Here is a 20,154-nt window from a genome sequence, read left to right as displayed (position 1 = left end):
TCTCCCTTTTTTTCTTGAAGAGTCTGGCTAATGGTTTATCAATTTTGTTTATCTTCTCAAAGTACCAGCTTTTAGTTTTATTGATCTTTGCTATTGTTTCCTTCATTTCTCTTTCATTTATTTTTGATCTGATTTTTATGATTTCTTCCCTTCTGCTAACTTTGGGGGTTTTTTGTTCTTCTTTCTCCAATTGCTTTAGATGTAAGGTTAGGCTGTTTATTTGAAATGTTTCTTGTTTCTTGAGGTAGGATTTTATTGCTGTAAACTTCCCTCTTAGAACTGCTTTTGCTGCATCCCATAGGTTATGGGTTGTCCTGTTTTCATTGTCATTTGTTTCTAGGTATTTCTTGAATTCCTCTTTGATTTTTTTCAGTGATCTCTTTGTTATTAAGTAAGGTATAGTTTAGCCTTCATGTGTTTGTATTTTTCTACAGTTTTTTTCCTGTAATTGATATGTAGTCTCATAGCATTGTCAGAAAAGATAGTTGATATGATTTCAATGTTCTTAAATTTACCAATGCTTGATTTGTGACCCAAGATATGATCTATCCTGGAGAATGTTCTACGAGCACTTGAGAAGAAAGTGTATTCTTTTGTTTCTGGATGGAATGTCCTATAAATATCAATTAAGTCCATCTTGTTTAATGTGTCATTTAAAGCTTGTGTTTCCTTATTTATTTTCATTTTGGATGATCTGTCCATTGGTGAAAGTGGGTTGTTAAATTCCCCCACTATGATTGTGTTACTGTCGATTTCCCTTTTTATGGCTGTTAACATTTGCCTTATTTATTGAGGTGCTCCTATGTTGCGTGCATAAATATTTACAGTTGTTATATCTTCTTCTCGGAGCCACTCCCTTCTGGCTTGCAGAGTTTCTGCTGAAAGGTCAGCTGTTAACCTTATGGGGATTCCCTTCTATGTTATTTGTTGTTTTTCCCTTGCTGCTTTTAATATGCTTTCTTTGTATTGAATTTTTGGTAATTTAATTATTATGTGTTTTGGCATGTTTCTTCTTGGATTTATCCTGTATGGGGCTCTCTGCACTTACTGGACTTGATTAACTGTTTCCTTTCCCATATTAGGGAAGTTTTCAACTATAATCCCTTCAAATATTTTTTCAGTCCCTTTCTTTTTCTCTTCTTCTCTGGGACCCCTATATTTCGAATGTTGGTGCGTTTAATGTTGTCCCAGAAGTCTCTGAGACTGTCCACAATTCGTTTCATACTTTTTTATTTAGTCTGCTCTGTAGTAATTATTTCCACTATTTTATCTTCCAGGTCTCTTACCCGTTTTTCTGCCTCAGTTAGTCTGCTATTGATTCCTTCTAGAGAATTTTTAATTTCATTTATTGTGTTGTTCATCATTGTTTGTTTGCTGTTTAGTTCTTCTATGTCCTGTTAAACACTTCTTGTGTTTTCTCCATTCTGTTTCCATGATTTTGGATCATCTTTACTATCATTACTGTGAATTCTTGTTCAGGTAGACTGTCTATTACCTTTCATTTGTTTGGTCTGGTGGGTTTTTACTTTGCTCCTTCATCTGCTGCATATTTCTCTGTCTTCTCGTTTTGTTTAACTTACTGTGTTTGGGGTCTCCTTTTTTCAGGCTGCAGGTTCTTAGTTCCAGTTGTTTTTGGTGTCTGCCCCTAGTGGCTAAGGTTGGTTCAGTGGGTTGTGTAGGCTTCCTGGTGGAAGGGACTGGTGCCTGTGTTCTGGTGGATGAGGCTGGATCTTGTCTTTCTGGTGGGCAGGATCGTGTCTGGTGGTGTGTTTTGGGGTGTCTGTGACCTTATTATGATTTTAGGCAGCCTCTCTGATGATGGGTGGGGTTGTGTTCCTCTCTTACTAGTTGTTCGGCATAGGGTGTCCAGCACTCTAGCTTGCTGGTCGTTGAGTGGAGCTGGGTCTTAGTGTTGAGATGGAGATCTCTGGAAGAGCTTTTGCCATTTGATATTATGTGGAGCCGGGAGGTCTCTGGTGGTCCAATGTCCTGAACTCGGTTCTCCCACCTTAGAGGCTGAGACCTGACACCCAGTCGGTGCGCCAAGACCCTGTCAGCTACATAGCTCAGGAAAAAAGGGAGAAAGAACGAAAGGAAGGAAGGAGGGAAGGTAGGAAGGAAGGGAGGAAGGAAGGAAGGAAAAAATAATTAAAATAAAAAATAAAAAATAATTATTAAAAATTAAAAAAAATAAAAATTATTAAAAAAAAAGAAGAGAGCAACCAAACCAGAAAACAAATCCAGCAATGATAACAAGTGCTAAAAACTATACTAAAAAAAAAAATAAAAAAGGACAGACACAACCCTAGGACAAATGGTAAAAGTGAAGCTATACAGACAAAATCACACAAAGAAGCATACACATACACACTCACAAAAAGAGAAAAAGGAAAAATATATATCGTTGCTCCCCAAGTCCACTGTCTCAATTTTGGGATGATTCGTTGTCTAGTCAGGTATTCCACAGATGCAGGGTACATCAAGTTGACTGTGGGGATTTAATCCGCTGCTCCTGAGGCTGCTGGGAGAGATTTCCCTTTCTCTTCTTTGTTCACACAGCTCCTGGGGTTCAGTTTTGGATTAGCCCCCTCCTCTGCATGTAGGTCGCCTGAGGGCACCTGTTCTTCGCTCAGAAAGGACGGGGTTAAAGGAGCCGCTGATTCAGGGGCTCTGGCTCACTCAGGCCGGGGGGAGGGAGGGGTATGGAATGTGGGGCGCGCCTGCGGCGGCAGAGGCCGGCATGACATTGCACCAGCCTGAGGCGCGCCGTGCGTTCTCCCGGGGAAGTTGTCCCTGGATCACAGGACCCTGGCAGTGGCGGGCTGCACAGGCTCCCGGGAGGGGCGGGGTGGACAGTGACCTGTGCTCGCACACAGGCTTCTTGGTGGTGGCAGTAGCGGCCTTAGCGTCTCATGCCCGTCTCCGGGGTCCGCGCTCTTAGCCATGGCTCGCGCCCGTCTCTGGAGCTCCTTTAAGCAGCGCTCTTAATCCCCTCTCCTCGCGCACCAGGAAACAGAGGGAAGAAAAAGTCTCTTGTCTGTTCGGCAGCTCCAGACTTCTCCCGGACTCCCTCCCGGCTAGCCATGGCGCACTAAACCCTTCAGGCTATGCTAACACCGCCAACCCCAGTCCTCTCCCTGCGATCCGACCTCCGAAGCCCAAGCCTCAGCTCTCAGCCCCCGCCCGCCCCGGCGGGTGAGCAGACAAGCCTCTCGGGCCGGTGAGTGCAGGTCGGCACCGATCCTCTGTGCGGGAACCTCTCCGCTTCGCCCTCCGCACCCCTGTGGCTGCGCTCTCCTCCGTGGCTCCGAAGTTTCCCCCCTTCGCCACCTGCAGTCTCCGTGAAGGGGCTTCTAGTGTGTGGAAACCTTTCCTCCTTCACAGCTCCGTCCCACTGGTGCAGGTCCCGTCCCTATTCTTTTGTCTCTGTTTTTTCTTTTGCCCTACCCAGGTACGTGGGGAGTTTCTTGCCTTTTGGGAGGTCTGAGGTCTTCTGCCAGCATTCAGCAGGTGTTCTGTAGGAGTTGTTCCACGTGTAGATGTATTTCTGATGTATTTGTGGGGAGGAAGGTGATCTCCACATCTTACTCCTCTGCCATCTTGAAGGTCCCCCAGTCAGTACTTTATTTCAGAAAGATCATCAACTCAACCTAATAACTGTATGTACTGCATTGTACAGTTTCGGTTTTATTTAAAAGTTGAATTTTTATGACTTTTAAAAAAGCTATGGGATTAAAGGTTTAAATGGTATAAATGCATTAATTTTTCATATTGTCATAAAGTGGTTTAGTTTTTAGACAATGATTGCTGGCCTCTGAGTCTTAACTATATCTTAAACTAACAAAAGAATTTATTGTAATTTTTGATGATGATGCTAATACACCAGTAAATGACAGCCTTTCTGAGGTCTTAAGGAAGTGATGATTAATGGAATGCAAAAATGTCATTTTAATTGCATTCCCCAAATCATGTCAAAGAGACACATCAATGACATGCTTATGCCAAACTTTTAAGGTCTAAGTTTACACTTCAAATAACTGAGTCTCTTACCTAAAATAAAATAAAAGTAAAATAAAGTAAAATAATAAATTTTAAAAGATCCCCTTTCCCCAAACCCTACAACCCATTAATTCTGCTTCTATTGGATGTTGAACATAAAAGTATCATGAACTTGATGAATGTTGGCTATTCATTTATTTATGATATGATGTGGCCATTGCAGCAAACTGGGATGGTTTTCTGCATTACTGAGAAGACTGTATACCAGTTCACAGTTAAGCACTCACTATGTGCCCAGCGCAGTGTAAAATAAGAGTCATGGTTTGTGGCCTCCATGGACCTAAAATTTCTTCTCATTCATTATTTCATTTGGTATTTATTGAGCACCTGTTATGTACCGCACATTGAACAAGGCACTTGGGATAAAGAAGTCCACAAGACAAAGTCTTTTTCTTGATAGAATTTACTGTTTAGTGGAGCCATGGTATGTGCTTCTGAAACAGTTGAAAATTGGGTAATACATAACAAAGTGTGACGAGAAAGAACCATGTGGAGTATAATAATTGCACTAGATTGTTTCATAGAGGAAACAGATTTGGAACAGAGCTTTATGGCTAAGTGTTGAAAATCACATGGGAGTGAATTTGTTTGGATTTAGGCCAGTAGACTGTTGTCTAGAGAATGCTAGTGTATACACTGACTTATAACTAAGGAAGACGAATTTCAGTTTGCTACTTAGATACCCCAAAGAAAAATTAAAAGTGTAACTACATCACTCCAGAGAATTAAGTTCAGAAAGTAAAAAAAGAAATCTCAATGATTAACGAGTTGTATTATCTTGGTGACCAAACAACCAGATTGACTCAAGTGCTGCCATGAAATGGAATTATTTTTAATTAAATTGACTGGATAATCTGCAAGGCCTGATTTATTTCCTGACCAGAAGTATATGTTGATTTCATTTTGAACTATACTCATATTATGCTTTAGATCTAAATAGACATTGGTTATAATCCTGACCCAGACTCTACCTAGTTATGTGTTCTGTGTCTCAATTTGTTCATCTGTAAAGAGTTTGTAACAAACTTACCCATAAGGTTGCTGAGAGCCTTTGCATTTGGTCTGTGGGCTTAGGTTGCCTTTTTCAATGACTGATTTTCTCTTAAAAATGGTGGATGCTTTTTCTCTTTAAAGGGACATTCATTTCATTAAAAATTCCCATTACATAATAAATTATTGTGCTAGAGCCTAGAGAGGCTTTAGAATATCTTTCCGAACTTTTGTAGTAATAAACCGACTTTGCCTGTAGGAAATTTCTCTTTGGAAAAACATAATGTGTTTCAGGGCAGATGTTTTACTGAAACACCTTAACATCCGTCCTGAAACACCTTACTGCTACAGTCTGCTTTTGCTATTAAAACAGTGTTTCCACTAAGTGTCCATCGACAGATGAATGGATAAAGAAGACGTGGCACATATACACAATGGAATATTACTCAGCCATAAAAGGAAAGGAAAATTGAGTTATTTGTGGTGAAGTGGATGGAACTAGAGTCTGTCAAACAGAGCAAGTAAGTCAGAAAGAGAAAAACAAATACCGTATGCTAACACATATATATGGAATCTAAGAAAAAAAAAGGTTCTGAAGAACCTAGGGGCAGGACAGTAATAACGACACATACATAGAGAATGGACTGGTTTGGGTCCCATGAAGTGATCTCAGGTGGCCTTGGCCGGCAGCGGCTTGAAGCCTGGTTTCAGTTCCCAGGCAGAGATTGAGGTGGGGTCACAGTGACAGGCCCTGGCCCATTAGTTGTGTAGAAATGAATTTCCACATGCAGATGGAAAGTAGTGAATCACATAATGTGTTTATTAGGAAGAAAAGAGTACAGTATGTGTGGATAGATACATGGGCAGGCTCAGAGAGAGAGTCGCGCCCTCGTGGTAGTTTGAATCACTGTTATGGGGCATTTCTTCCGGGTTTCCTTTGACCAATCATCTTGCTTTGCCTGGTTCTGAGTCCATATTTGGTATATCTCAGGGTCCTCCCCTGTGTGTGTGCGCATCTCTTAGCCAAGATGGATTCTAGCGAAGAGGCCTATGGGTAGTTGACATCACTTACTATGGGGTGGCGTCCCCTCTGTTTTTGACCTCCAAGGAGCCTTTCTGCGCATATGTAGTAGGGGAGATCTCCTTGATTTGGAGAATGAGGAATATGTGGTCTTTTATCTCTTATCTGGGCAGGGCCCAGCCTCCTCCATCATCCTGCTTTTATGGAGTTTCTACTATTATGGAGTTTCTACTATTACAGAGTTTCTGTCCACAGGTGAGAAACTGTTCAGCCTGGGGTCCATCTATCTCCTGCCTCAGAAGGACTCCATGAATAGTGCTGGCAGCTCAGGTACATCCTCCCACCCACCAAATGATGCCAAGGTGTTCTTACATTCAGTGAAAAAAGCAGTGTCAGGCTGAGAAGACTGCTGATTGCAAATTCATTTTCCGTGCATGGGACAAATGGAAAAAGTCAATGGATTACAATAGTCCTTTGAATTGAAGTCACAAATGCTTCCTACAGAAATCCACATGGTGTTGAATAACCATAGTCATGTCTGGGAACTTGGTCAACAAGCATCACTTCTTCCGTTTTACAGACGAGGATGTCTGGGAGTTATGTTCCATGCTATTGGAACAGGAGAGAAGCCTTTTCTCCTCACCTCTTGCATGGCTTCCTAGATCTAAATTGAGCAGGAATATTCCAAAGGTTGAGGACCAGTCTGATGTTTTTCTATGCCTTTCTCTTGCATTTAAAAACAGAGCCCCAGGGCTTCCCTGGTGGCGCAGTAGTTGAGAGTCCGCCTGCCGATGCAGGGGACACGGGTTCGTGCCCCGGTCCGGGAAGATCCCACATGCCACGGAGCGGCTGGGACCGTGAGCCATGACCACTGAGCCTGCGCGTCCGGAGCCTGTGCTCTGCAACAGGAAAGGCCACAACAGTGAGAGGCCCACGTACCACAAAAAAAAAAAAAAAAAAAAAAAAAAAAAAAAAAACAGAGCCCCAAAGGGGTGGCATCCAGCCTCTCAAAGTAGCAAATTGTCCAGAGAAGCATATGACCAAGGAAATGTGAACAAAGTGGCCACAGTGCTCTCAGTACAGGAATGGGAGCTGTGGTCCATGGGAAGAACGGAGTCAGGGTTAGTGCACGCAGGTATGGGATGAGATTAGGAGAGACTGGGCTGTTACAATTGCATAATGAATTCCCTGCACATTTAAGCAATATTGCCCTACAACTAAATTCATTTGTTTAAAATCCATCCATCTACTCATTAATTAATAAGCCCTTCAACTCATATTTATTGAGCACCTTCTATATGGCAGACACTGCATTGAGTTCTGGTCTTTATTTTTTTAATTGCAGTATAGTTGCTGTACAATATTATGTAAGTTACAGGTGTACAATACAGTGATTCACAATTTTTAAAGATTATACAATTTATCTGAATGAAGGTAAAAATTATTTTATCACGGTTTCAAAAAAGTTTTTCATTTTGACTTCTTCAGTTTTATTTGTTTTGTCTCCTTTGGAATTACTGTTTGCATTATGTTTTGATTTGGTTCAAATTCAAAAACTTTAAAAAGGTAAGTCTCTCTCACTCTTTTCCCATCCCTGACAGACAACCACTGATATTAGTTTCTTATTTATTCTTCCAAAGACATTTTATGAATATGCAGGTAAACATATGTATAAATTATTTTCCCCTTCATACAAAATGTAATATATGCTTTCCTGCACCTTGCTTTTTTACCCTTAACAATGTGCCATGGAGACAGCCCTATTAGAATATATCAAGAGTGTCTCACATCTTTTTTTTTTTTTCTTACAGTACTTTCTTGTATAGATATACAATGTTTCTTTTTTGTTTGTATTTTTGGCGTTTTTTAATTGATTTAAATTGAAGTATAGTCCATTTATAATATTTCAGGTGTACAGCAAAGTGATTCAGTTATATATTCTTATATATATTCTTTTTTCAGATTCGTTTCCATTATAGGTTATTACGAGATATTGAATATAGCTCCTTGTGCTATACAGTAGGTCCTTGCTGTTTATCTATTTTATGTATAGTAGTGTGTATCTGTTAATCCTAAATTCCCTATTTAATCCCTCTCCCCCTTTAATAACTATAAGTTTGTTTTCTATGTCTGTGATTCTATTTCTGTTTTGTAAATAAGTTCTTTTGTATCATCTTTTTAGATATATATAAGTGCTATCATATGATATTTGTCTTTCTCTGACTTACTTCACTTAGTATGATAATCGGCACAAGCTTTTTAACCTCTAAGACAGAGAAGTCTCTGTTGTAGCACCTTGAATGCACCCATTCCCCCTACCTCCCGTTTCCAAGCTCCCAAGTCCTTCTGGGATCTGGCCAGTGGAAATCTCTGCATCTGTATCTCTCCTCTTCACCCTCCCATATCATTCTCAGTTTTGACCAGAGACTATGACCCTTCCCTAAGGACAGGAAAGATTTCTGGGGAGATGTTTGATTTCTAACCTTAAAAAAAGTAAATATTTAAAACTCAGTGTAACTAACCAGGTCCCTTTAAGTAAATAAGCACTTTTGGGCAGACTAAAATTTAATGGTCTCAAATATCTGAGGCATTCCTTGAAACACATGTCCACATAAGCTTTCTTTTATGTCTGTTGTTTTTCACTTTGAATCCTTGACTTGGATCTGGGGTTGTCAGGCCTGCTTTCTGCTTAAATCTCTGAACTTCTGTTCTTGAAATTGCCTATTTCTTCTTGTCTTTCTCTCCTAAGCTGTGGGAGTCTTTTTCCTATTGTCCTGTGTAAGGTGGAGGAGAAGGATTTGAGAAAGTGAAAGATATAAGTCCTGTCCTCAAGGCACTTACAATATAATTGAAGGACTATTATACATATACTGACATTATCTCATTATATTTTTCATATTACACTGATACTATGTCTGTCAATGCTCATGAAGTGGTGCCAAGCATGATGGGAATGTATTTAGAATGAGAGATTACCAAGCTATAGAGAGCTTAGGGAAGGCTTCCTGGAGAAGATGGGGTAGGAAGGATAGAAGGATAGGTCATTCCCATTGAGGGAAGAACAGGAAAATGACGTATTTTTGGCATTTATGAAATATTTGATAAAATAATAAAGAAGTTGAAATAAGATAAATGAATAAATAAAAAAGGAGTCTGGAAGACCAGTTAGGAGCCTGTAATATGGTTTTTAAGTGATAAGACACTGAAGAGGGAGCAGGATGTGGGTTTGAGGGACATCATCAAAGTGGATCAAAGAGCGTATGCATTGGTGCTGCCTCAGGTTTGACATATGAGGCTCTAGAACTGGATGTTTATACCATGAAGTAAATCCACTGACAGAGTCATAAATCTGTGACTCTAACTCTGCATTAATTTAGATGTATGAATATATTGATGTATATTTATATATTCATACATCTAAGTGTGAATAATTTGGAAAGAAGCAGGGAAAAGTGAAGGTTATCTTACTCTACATATTCACTAAGAGTACAATTAACAAGTAAGAAGCTTATTTCCTATAATGTGCTAGGAGTTAGGATCCATTCATAGGCTGCATGCCAAGGAGAAACTAGCTGACATACTCCTGGAAGCACAGGTAGGTAGTTTGTCCAGATCACAGGAAATGATTGTTCCATTGAGCTTTGTACTTACTGGACCATTTATAGAATGTTAATTTTATTTCTGACCAGTGCAATTTTTAAAAGGAAGACTGAAACTAGGGTATAAGAGGTAGACAGCCAGGAGTTTGCAAACTGTGTTGTATGGGCATCAGTTGAAGAAATGAAGAAAATATAAGACCAGCGTTATCTTTAAAGAAGTACGTGAAAGGCTGACATTAAACAAGTGCACTTATTCCATGATGCTCCGGAGAGGAAAAATTAAGATACATAGAATAAATTTTAGCTTGTGATAATAGAGAATGTTCAACAACTCACACAGTTAAAATGGCAGAGATTCTTTCATGAGTAGTGCTGAGTCTTGTCCCACTAGTTACTTAAGGACACCTGCAAGGAATTTGTGCTTTGTGGAGAAGACTGGACTAGATAAAGGAAACTTTCCTGTGTTCACTAAGATTTTGTGATTCTGTCTTCTCAGGTGAAGTGATGTAGACAGGTACATGTGTACATAATAAATGAAGCACATTTTGTTTTCCCTTCTCTCAGGATCAATTATGTTTTTGCCTTATTTGAAACATGAACGCAGGTCTTAGTGGTAGTGCTCACAAAAACACATAATCATTTACTGTAGCTCATGACTAGATTTGGGCCGAGAAACTTTAGCATAGTTCCTTGGACCCCTCTGACTCAGAGACATCAATCCTAAACCTTGTTTTATGGCCTCTGCTTTATTCTTGGCCTCTCATAGGGGCAAGTTGGATATATCTGTGTTAATCTGAAGGGAAAAAGAGAAGGGCTTCTTCAGGCATTTTTACAACTGGAGCAGGGCTTCAATCCTGCACCGCTTTCTTCTTACATTGCCACCACTGCCTCAGGGTGGATGGAGAGGTTGGCTGGAGCAGCAGATTCCAGGGGCCGCCTTCTATAGGCCTGGTTGTGGTGAGAGCTCTGTTCCCTCAGGCAAGTGTCTCTCTCGGTGTCTCCCACTCCCTAGGAAGTTTTGTTTACTCTCCTGAGTGAAGTTTGGTAAGAATATTGAGCAAGTAAATTGCAGGGCCCTTAGGCAGTCTGGTGTAGTAATTAGAAGGACAGGCCCTGGACATGCTTTCATTCAGGCCCTGACACTTAACATGGACTGGTCCTTTATCTTATTGAACCATAGTTCCCTTATCTGTAAAGTGTAGATAACAATAGTACATATGTCATAAGGTCATTGTGAGGTTTATTTGACCTAATACATAAAAAGAGCTTTCCTAGCACAGGGCAGTACTCAATTCTAATTTTAGTTATTATTTGTGGCTGTATCTCTCACTCATAGGAGTGAGAAACTTACTTGCTTACTCATAGCATGTTGCTCTGGTTTACAGGAGACTTTCTGCCTTTCCCATGATTTAGGATCCCATAACTGCCAGGATGACCAGTTCTTATGGCCTGATGCTGGCCTGTGTTTTGATGGTGGTCCAGTTCTATGATAGAGTCTGCAGTTGTAATAAAGATGTTCTCTTAACTGTATAGTTTGTTCTCATTCATTTATGTGTAAGTTTCTCTCATTGTAGCTCAATACAATCTCTATTTGGTTTGTAGAACATATCTTTTGATTGTATTCATTTCACATTTCCTATATTTTTTTCCTTAAAGAAATCACATGTGATATATATGTATATGTGTGTGTATGTAAACATTTTATTTATTTAAAATTTTTGTTATATTTTGTATTCTGGGATAAATGACTGTATTTTATTCCTTTGAAAAGTGTCAGAAAAAAAAATACAACTTTTTTTCTTTTTTGTAAGGCCTAGCAGTAGGGGACCATGTGGATGATTATTCCTAGGAGTTCTGGCATAAATTTTCCCTCTAAACAGACTCAAAAAAAGTGCAGGCCTGGGAGAAGATACTGGAATAGAAAATGAAAATACACGGATTCTACAAATGAACCTTCTCTAGAAATATTAATATTTTGTTTTTTCAAGTATTATACTTTTTTTCTTCTCTATGTACTGTTCAGTTGAAAATTTTTCCCGCTCTTCATTTTGCACCTGATTTCCTCAGCCGGCATGAAGCAGCAAAGATGCATACAAAATATTATGATTTAGGACAGTCCCATTCTAGGGGGAGCTATCTTGATATAGCATGCCCTGTTTTCTCACTTCTTTGTAACTGTCAATGTCTTTAGGCAGAGACAAAAATGTGGTGTCAATCAGACCATTGGTTAATCCTCTATCAACAAATCAAACAGAAAAAAATTTATTGTACAGTGTTTGTATTTTGCAGCACTGATGTATACTTTAGGGGTAGACAACATTTCACAGCTGTTCTAGAGCTGTGGTATAAGAAATACCACATTTTTGTCCGTTTCTCCCCGCACTATAATATTTCTGTCTTACTTATCTCTGAATCACTCACCATATGCAAATACTGTCTTAATTTTAATGAGTATTCAATAAATAGGAAATGATTGATATATTACCTTCTATATTCAACAATGTAGAAATTTATAAAGTTCCAGTATGGTATAAGTTCAGAGTTGAAAGATATATCCTGTTAGAGCCTCTACATTTCAATTTGTTACTTTAAAAAAAAAAATCTATTATTTGTGAGTTACACTAGAGTAAGTTTTTTTCTCAAGGTTCTTGTAGTCACTGTTGCAGAGATAAAATATTCTATTTTAAGAATAAATGCTACAGAGTTAAATCACCACAAATATATTCAACTCTAAAAGTTACCTGGTGTATTGAGATGGATTCAGTGATTTATATAGTGTACCTTTTCCAAAATTGCCATTAAGGCAATTTAAATGAAAATGAAATGAAATGAAATGAAATTTCTAATTTGCAATACTCATAGGTGCTGTGACATTCAAAAATCATTCATCTATACCTGGTTCTTTACTCACTAGTTATCCAAATTAACACATAGATTGAACTTCTCAAACTTGGAGGTGTAATGAAATGGTTCCTTGGTAAAGCTTCCAGATGGACCATTGTCATCATCTGGTAAGACTGGATTGTAATCGCATAATCACAATTAGCCCCCATCTCTGTGGTTATTCAAGTGCCAACCCTAAAGATCAGTCTCTGGATGACCATGCTATAAGGGACAATAACTTGCAAATCAGTGAACTGTACTTCTGTGTATGCTTTCAGTCCCCAAAGAAAGTGTCCCTGAACTAAGTCTTTTATGATGACAGAAAGGAGGAAAGGAATGGTCTGCTTCTTGGAATAAGAAAGCTATGTGTGAAAATACCTGCTTTAGTGACTAGATGAGAACCATGTATAATTGTCATAGACACTGTTCATATGAAAATAGATGTTAATAAAATGCTAGAAAATGGCTTGGTATCTAAAGAAGTTGGACATTCTACCAGAAATGGTTCTTTGATTATGTATTCATTTAAATTTCTTTAAAAAATGGTGCCAAGGAGAAATACAAACTCTAGCAGAAACAAAATTCAAAATTAGTCAAGTCTGAGTAAATGAAGTTTTGATGTACTTGAAAAATTGCAAAAACTCATCATTTTAATTACTGCATCTGTGATCATGTACCAGCAAATAGCTCTGCCTGTGGTACCTTTTACAAATTATAACTGTTTGCTTTCTTGTCAGTCTCTCATCATAGGGACTTCATTCATTTAATTCATTCAACAAATATTGACCTGCCCTACTCTATGCCAGGTGCTGGGGATACAGCAGAGAACCAGATAAAAATACATGCCTTAAAGATGATATTTTAGTGGCAGAGACAGAAGTAAAAACTAGATAAAGAAGCAAAATATATCATATGTTGGGATTTCTCTAAATATTGTTCTTTGCATCACTAGCATCTACCACAAGGCCTGGACATAGTAGACACTCAAACTACTCACTGCTGGCTTGATTTACTTTTGTGATTACTCAAAGGAACAGAAGTATAATTCTTGAATTTACCATTGCTTTTAATTGTGAACAGCCACTGGAGTGCTGATACCAGTCAACAAATATACAGACTTAGGGTAGGGGATGATGGAGTACTTTCAGAATAAAACTTTAGTGACCATGAGCTCTATTATCTGTGAGTAAAGTAGCCTGGTAGATTCATTAATTTGGTGACCTTAACAGTTGATATAATTGTACTATGGGGCCCAAATAAATGGAGATTTTATTGTAACATCTGTCTGTTTTGCTCTTTGCAGCTAGCAATGAACATAAACACTCTGGTCCATACACGTCTTTGATTTCATTATTTCTCTATTGTCTTAATGTTGAGTGTCTTGAGAAGTATCAGGTTAATTCATTTATTTTTTCATAGAATATCCAAACATTTGGCCTTTCCACTTCTCAGTTAGAATTCTAGTCATAAACAAAGACGACCAACTGTAACCTGCCAAGGTCCAATGGAAGATATTTTAGAAAATAACACCTAATAGTTACATGTCGGGTAGCTCTTGGAAATTAGATGAAAGGCTGCGTGTGTGATGAGAATCTGTGCACGGCTCTCTGGAATCCAAGTTCCGGTGGGCTGGCTGGAGAAGAATGCTTTCAAGGCTTGTGAGGTGACTGTTGATGGAGCCTAGGGAAAATGGTAGACATTCCTATTCTTACCCCAACTCCCAACCTTCTACCAGGCTTATCAGGGCTGAAATTCCCCAGCAATTCTGCAGCACCTCTCTCACATACACATAGACATTCATAAATGATTAACAATAGCTCTGATTCTTTAGTACCATAGTACAAGCTTACCTTGGAGATATTGTAGGTTTGGTTCCATACCACTGCAATAAACTGAATATCGCAATGAGTCATGAAATTATGGTTTCCCAAGGCATACAAAATTATATTTACACTATACGGTAGGCTATTAACTGTGCAATAGCATTATGTCTAACAAAACAATGTACATACCTTAATTAAAAATACTTTATTGCGAAAAAAAATGCTGACCATCATCTGACAACACAAGGTTACCACAAACCTTTAATTTGTAAGAAAAAAATGCAGTATCTGCAAAGTGCAATAAAGCAAAGCACAATAAAACAAGGTACGCCCGTATATTTCAACAAATTACATGGGAAAAAAAGATACAGATTACAAAAGCAATGCACAATCTATCTAACAAATTAGTAAATTAGAGACAAACCAAAGGAGAAAATCAAAATCCTCTGTAGTTCTACTATCTGGAGTTAACAAAGGAAAACATTGAAATACACCCCAGGTTTTTTTTTTCTATGCATGCACAAAATTGTGTATTTTATTTTTCAAAATTGGGATCATACAGTGAATACAGTTTGGTAACTTGCGGGACTTCCCTGGCAGTCCCGTGGTTAAGACTCTGCTTCCACTGCAGGGGGCATGGGTTCAATCCCTGGTTGGGGAACTAAGATGCCACACCTGCCCTACAGCGAAGTTTGGTAACTTGCTTTAAAAAAAATTAAGACTGAATCACAAACATCAATGCTTGCATTTTTTCCCATTACATGAAATTACCATTATTTATCCTTTGTTGCATACTTGGTTGTCCTGAATTTTCAATAATATACTATTGTCAACAATATACTATGATCTTTCTTTTACATGAATACTCCACCCCCATCTTTACTGGTGGGTAAGTGGTTGGTGCTTCTCCCAAGCTAGGCCCTAGAGCAACCTCTCTTCCAGGTTGGGGCTGGGGGTCATGGGAGGGAGAGAGAGGGAGTGCCTGGCCACTGCCCTGGTGTTCTGGAGAGAAGCCTGGGTAGGCTGCCCTCAGCAGAGGACTCAATGGCTTTTCATGGCTGGTGACCACACTGCTGCTTGCAGGGAGGGAGGAGAGTCAAGTCAGAGAAGTGTTTGTCATGTAATTCAGGCGTTTTTTGTTTTTTTTTTTTAAATTTTTATTTTATATTGGAGTATAGTTGATTAACAACGATGTGTTAGTTTCAGGTTGTTTCTAAACTAGGCCCAGCTGTTCCATGCAATTGCACCAAGCATCTTTGTTCCTGACTACACAGAGCCATGTCTTGGCTGGGCTCTGAGATCTCCAGGAACACACCTAGTCATTAATAGGAAATCATTCACTTAATATTCATGAGGCAAGAGAAAGATTGATTCCTTCATTCTTGAACCAAAAAAAACCCTCCCAAAACTCAGCAAATAGATTTTAAGTTCCATAAGGGCAGGAAATATCTGCTTTGTTTGCCACTCTGTCCTCAGCACCTAGCACATTTCCTGGCACATAACAGATAATCAACACATATTTGATGAGTAAAGAAAAAACATGAAGTGAAAATATTAGGTTGGCCAAAAAGTTTGTTCAGGTTTTCTTGTAAGATGTTATGGAGAACCTGAACGAACTTTTGGCCAACCCGATATCTCAATCCGATAGCCAATTGGGGCTTGGCTCTGTTTTCTTCTGAGAGAAACAGGGCTCATATAGGCTTATTTCTTCAATCCTGCTGGCTAACTTGGGTAGCAGGGATATAGGACCCTGGACCTGACCCAGGTACTATTGTATGCGGACTAATTTTCTCTGTGTTGAAACATGGCCGGCCTCATTTAGCTAGAGAATCATTAAGCCTGCACTTTGATACATTTTTCCCCTACAAAAGGACCCATAAAGGAAAGAACCATTTCCCAAATGATCTGTGTGGACTGCAAGATCTTGTTCCTTTACGTGGCAACAAACCACCTTGGAATCCTTTACTAGTGGATGGTGTTGTGTTAAAACTTTTAGAAGCATTCTGAGCCTCAAAATATTAGACCTCTGTGATGGATGAGCAGATGTTTCTCTGAAGACTAGTTGCTGTGCTTCTAGAAATAGCCTCAATGAATAAAAAATAATACAATTTTATTCATTTCAGCACTTACTAAGAACATCTTAGGTATCAGCTTTGTACCAGATATTAGAAAAAAAAAAAAGGAGAGATGATCATAGATATACAGGATAATACATAATTATCAGGCAGTGTGGCAAGTGATACAACTGGGTATAGACAGGGTGCTGGGGCACCACAACTTGCTAATTCATCTCGGTGAAGTCGGGGAAAGTTTCATGGAGGTGAGCCCATTTTAACATGGGGTTTGAAGGATGGGTAGGAGTTTGTCAGGCAGAGAAACGGGGAGTAGAAGTTCAAAATGAAGAGACTTACACAAGCCAAAAGTTCAGAAGGGAATGGTGCATTTGGGACAGATGAGGCCTTTACAGCGGTTGGAGCAGAGGGTGTTGGCAGGAGAGATGAGGTTTAGAGGAAGATTTCAGAGGCATCATCAAGAAGGCAATTAAGGAGTTTCTACTTTGTTGTGTAGATAATGAAGGTTTTGGTAAGGGACATTTTTCCTTCAACCATTAGTATCACTAGGCCAAATTAAGATATTTCTTCTTGATAATGATCCATCAAAAAGACCAAGAAGACTTGATTTTCTTTTCATTTGGGTTTTAGGCTTTTACATCCTCTCTTAATCCTGGTGGCATAATAATCTAAGTCTCCCTTAAGTTTTCAGTTTTACCTTTTGTTCATTTATTCATTATTTGTTTTTATATCCAAGGTGTTTTCAAAGATACCTTGTTTGCTCTGCAGTTGTTCATTTAGAAGTTAAAGCTGGGCTCAGTGATTAGACCAGTTCTAACCTATAGCTGGGACCATTTATGGAACTTATTCTACAAAATGATCTCTTTAACATCATAAGTGGTCAGAAAATGGACACATGAGACCAAAATCTACATTGTAATTGTTAAGTCTCAATGGTAATGAAGAGGGGGACCCATTTCCTCAAAGCTCTTAGGAAATCCCAATGCATTTTGGAATATTTTAGCCAAGTTAAGGCTAGGGTAAGAGAAGAAGGAAAGGGAATATGAAAGAGAAGACATTGGTATCATTGTAGTTACCAAGCAGAAAATTCTAAAAGTAATATTCCAGAACAATATTAACATACCATGTGCACATTAGTATCAGATGCTCGAAATAAATTTTTTAAAACTCTATAGTTTATCCAAACTTTAGCTTATCTATACTTTATTTGCATAAATAAACTTTAGTTTTTTCATTGAAATTTACAAATGTGTGTTGGCTTTGAATTTTCTCTTCTCAGAAGTAAGAAAAGGTCTGTTACTAGGATCAGTGTTTGTCCTCTCTTGGGTCATTCTATTTGTGCACATTTGACTTGCCAGATAAGTTATCATTTTTGCAGTTCTGATGTCAATTTGAATTCAAAGGATTCAGATGTCTACATCAATGTTTCTGTGACTGTTCATTTCTTTTTCTCAGTATTTTGCAAAATAACATCACTTTGTGGAAAGTGAAATGAATAGCATAAAGCAGTTTGTTCAGTTAAAAAACTATAGGATTGAGCTTTGTGACCACCTAGATGGGGGGGATAGGGAGGGTGGGAGGGAGACGCAAGAGGGAGGGGATATGGGAATATATGTATACGTATAGCTGATTCACTGTTATACAGCAGCAACTAACACAACAATGTAAAGCAATTATACTCCAATAAAGATGTTAAAAAACAAAACAAAACTATAGGACTGAGAAAATGTCTCTCAGCTGATTTCCGTATTTTGTTTTGCAGGTGACAATGGCCAGCATTGGAATGAATAGGCAAGATTTTATGGGTGCCTGTGAAAGAACCCTTTTTACTCTTCGAATGGCAACATGGAATCAAATCTTAGATCCCTGGGTGTATATTCTTCTACGGAAGGCTGTCCTTAAGAGTCTCTACACATTTACCAGACGCTGTTGTGGAGTACATATCATCAGCTTACATGTTTGGGAGCTTAGCTCCATTAAAAATTCCTTAAAGGTTGCTGCTATTTCTGAGTCACCAGTTACAGAGAAAGTAACTCAGCAAACAAGCACCTAGTTCAGTAGGATGGTAAATCAGTGTAGGTCTAGAACCAAATTAAGGAAAGTTTTGGCAATATTTCAGTTAATGTATAAATATAGAAAGCCTAACTGGAAAAATCAACCCTCAGCCAGATAGTTTGGGGGGCACTTTTGTCAGATTTGGCTTTTGAAATTTGTCAAATTAACTGTATAATTGCACATTTTCACACGTTTTTGTCAACTGGAGGTAAACGTGATGAAATAATGCCACAGGAGTCAAATTGAAAACAATTTTGGGCTTATCTGTGTTATTGATGCTTTTGGAACAAGTGATTCTCTTGAAGCCTGTAGCATTTACTTGGTCTACTACCTGTGCAGTGAAATGGCTATTTGGGGATGTCACTGCTCTATAGCAGTTCCTTATAGACTAGGCACAGTGAAGCAGAGTGACCTCTTTTGATCTGGTCTGTTTTACCCCAGATTATGTAGCCTCAATTAGTAGGTTGTCATGTCACAGTGGATTCGTTGTGGCTTTTCATAATGACTTCCATGTATGTGAGGTGTGGCTGTCAGTTTGCCTGATCTCGTGAGCCTGTTTAGAATGAGCCTATCCTTGTCATATTTGACAGATATGACTGCTTGCATTTATTATTATGGAGGTCAAATGTTGTTTGAAGATATTCTTAAGTCATAGTTTTCAAGTAATCACCATTTCCTCTCAAAATTGTACTGTATAGTCAATAATTTTTAGAGAAACAGAGGCTCTGTGAGCATGTGTATAGGTGACATGCATTATAGCAGTTCCTAAGAAGCTCTGCCATGGATAATGCAAACAAGTAGAACTTAAAACTTTGCCAAAGAACATTGGCAAATGTGCTTTACCTTTAGTCATTGACACCGTGTCATTTCTATGTCAGGGAACAAAAGAAACACAACCTCTAGAGAATAATATTCAAAGACCATCTGCAGCTAGTGTGGTTCTTTCCACTTACACACACACACACACACTCTCACACACACACAAAGAACATCAGAAATTTCAGTTGAAGAGGGCTCCTTAAATCTGTAATGTGGCATCTTCTAAAGCGTGTGCTACCAGTGCCAAGGAGAGGGTTGGCAATTAGCAGGCATTTTGAGACCCTTATAATGGCTAACCAAGAGATCAAGGGTTGAAATTTTTCCCCAAATTTCTCAGTGATATTTTAAACTTTATCTTTGCTTGTTTGTATAACTTAACCCAAAGAATTTTAGTAATCATTTAAAATGTCATGGGTCTATCACAGCATAGGGTAGCTAGTTCTGCTTTATAATAGGGAAATGCATTTCTGTAAAAAGAGTCCCTTCATTAACTGGGGTCTGTTTTAAAATTAATCTTCCCAGTGAGACTGATCTTAGATTCTTTAGGAAATCTGTGCAGTTCAATTAGACTTAAATTATTATTTTCACAAATTTTTGCTTTTGACTGGTAATTTACTTGGAAGTTATTGTTAAATTTGGTCAATGTTGGTAAATTCTAATGAATACATTAAAAGAAATTAAGCAAATAGCCTCAGTGAAGATTTAAAGACAACTATCTTTTTTTCCAATGAATTTAAAGTAGGGAAACATACATATACACACTGGCATATGATATTCTTAGTTTATGACCAGTAAATGATGAATCATACAAATGCAGGTCATTCTCTTATAGA

At 38.6% G+C, this 20,154-nt stretch overlaps 1 protein-coding gene across 1 annotated transcript in view; it reads left to right on the top strand.

Annotated features, from left to right (window-relative positions):
- Positions 1 to 19,880, top strand: part of PTGFR (prostaglandin F receptor) — a 54,010-nt gene extending 34,130 nt beyond the window's left edge. Inside the window, exon 3 of the mRNA XM_007121279.3 lies at positions 18,210 to 19,880. Coding sequence (XP_007121341.2) covers positions 18,210 to 18,500 — 291 coding nt within the window. The 3' untranslated portion in view covers positions 18,501 to 19,880. The remainder of the gene's footprint in view (positions 1 to 18,209) is intronic.
- Positions 19,881 to 20,154: the final 274 nt, after the last annotated feature.

Source organism: Physeter macrocephalus, chromosome 4, assembly GCF_002837175.3.
Source record: "Physeter macrocephalus isolate SW-GA chromosome 4, ASM283717v5, whole genome shotgun sequence".
NCBI lineage: Eukaryota > Metazoa > Chordata > Mammalia > Artiodactyla > Physeteridae > Physeter > Physeter macrocephalus.
This window is presented reverse-complemented; position numbering and strand designations above follow the sequence as displayed.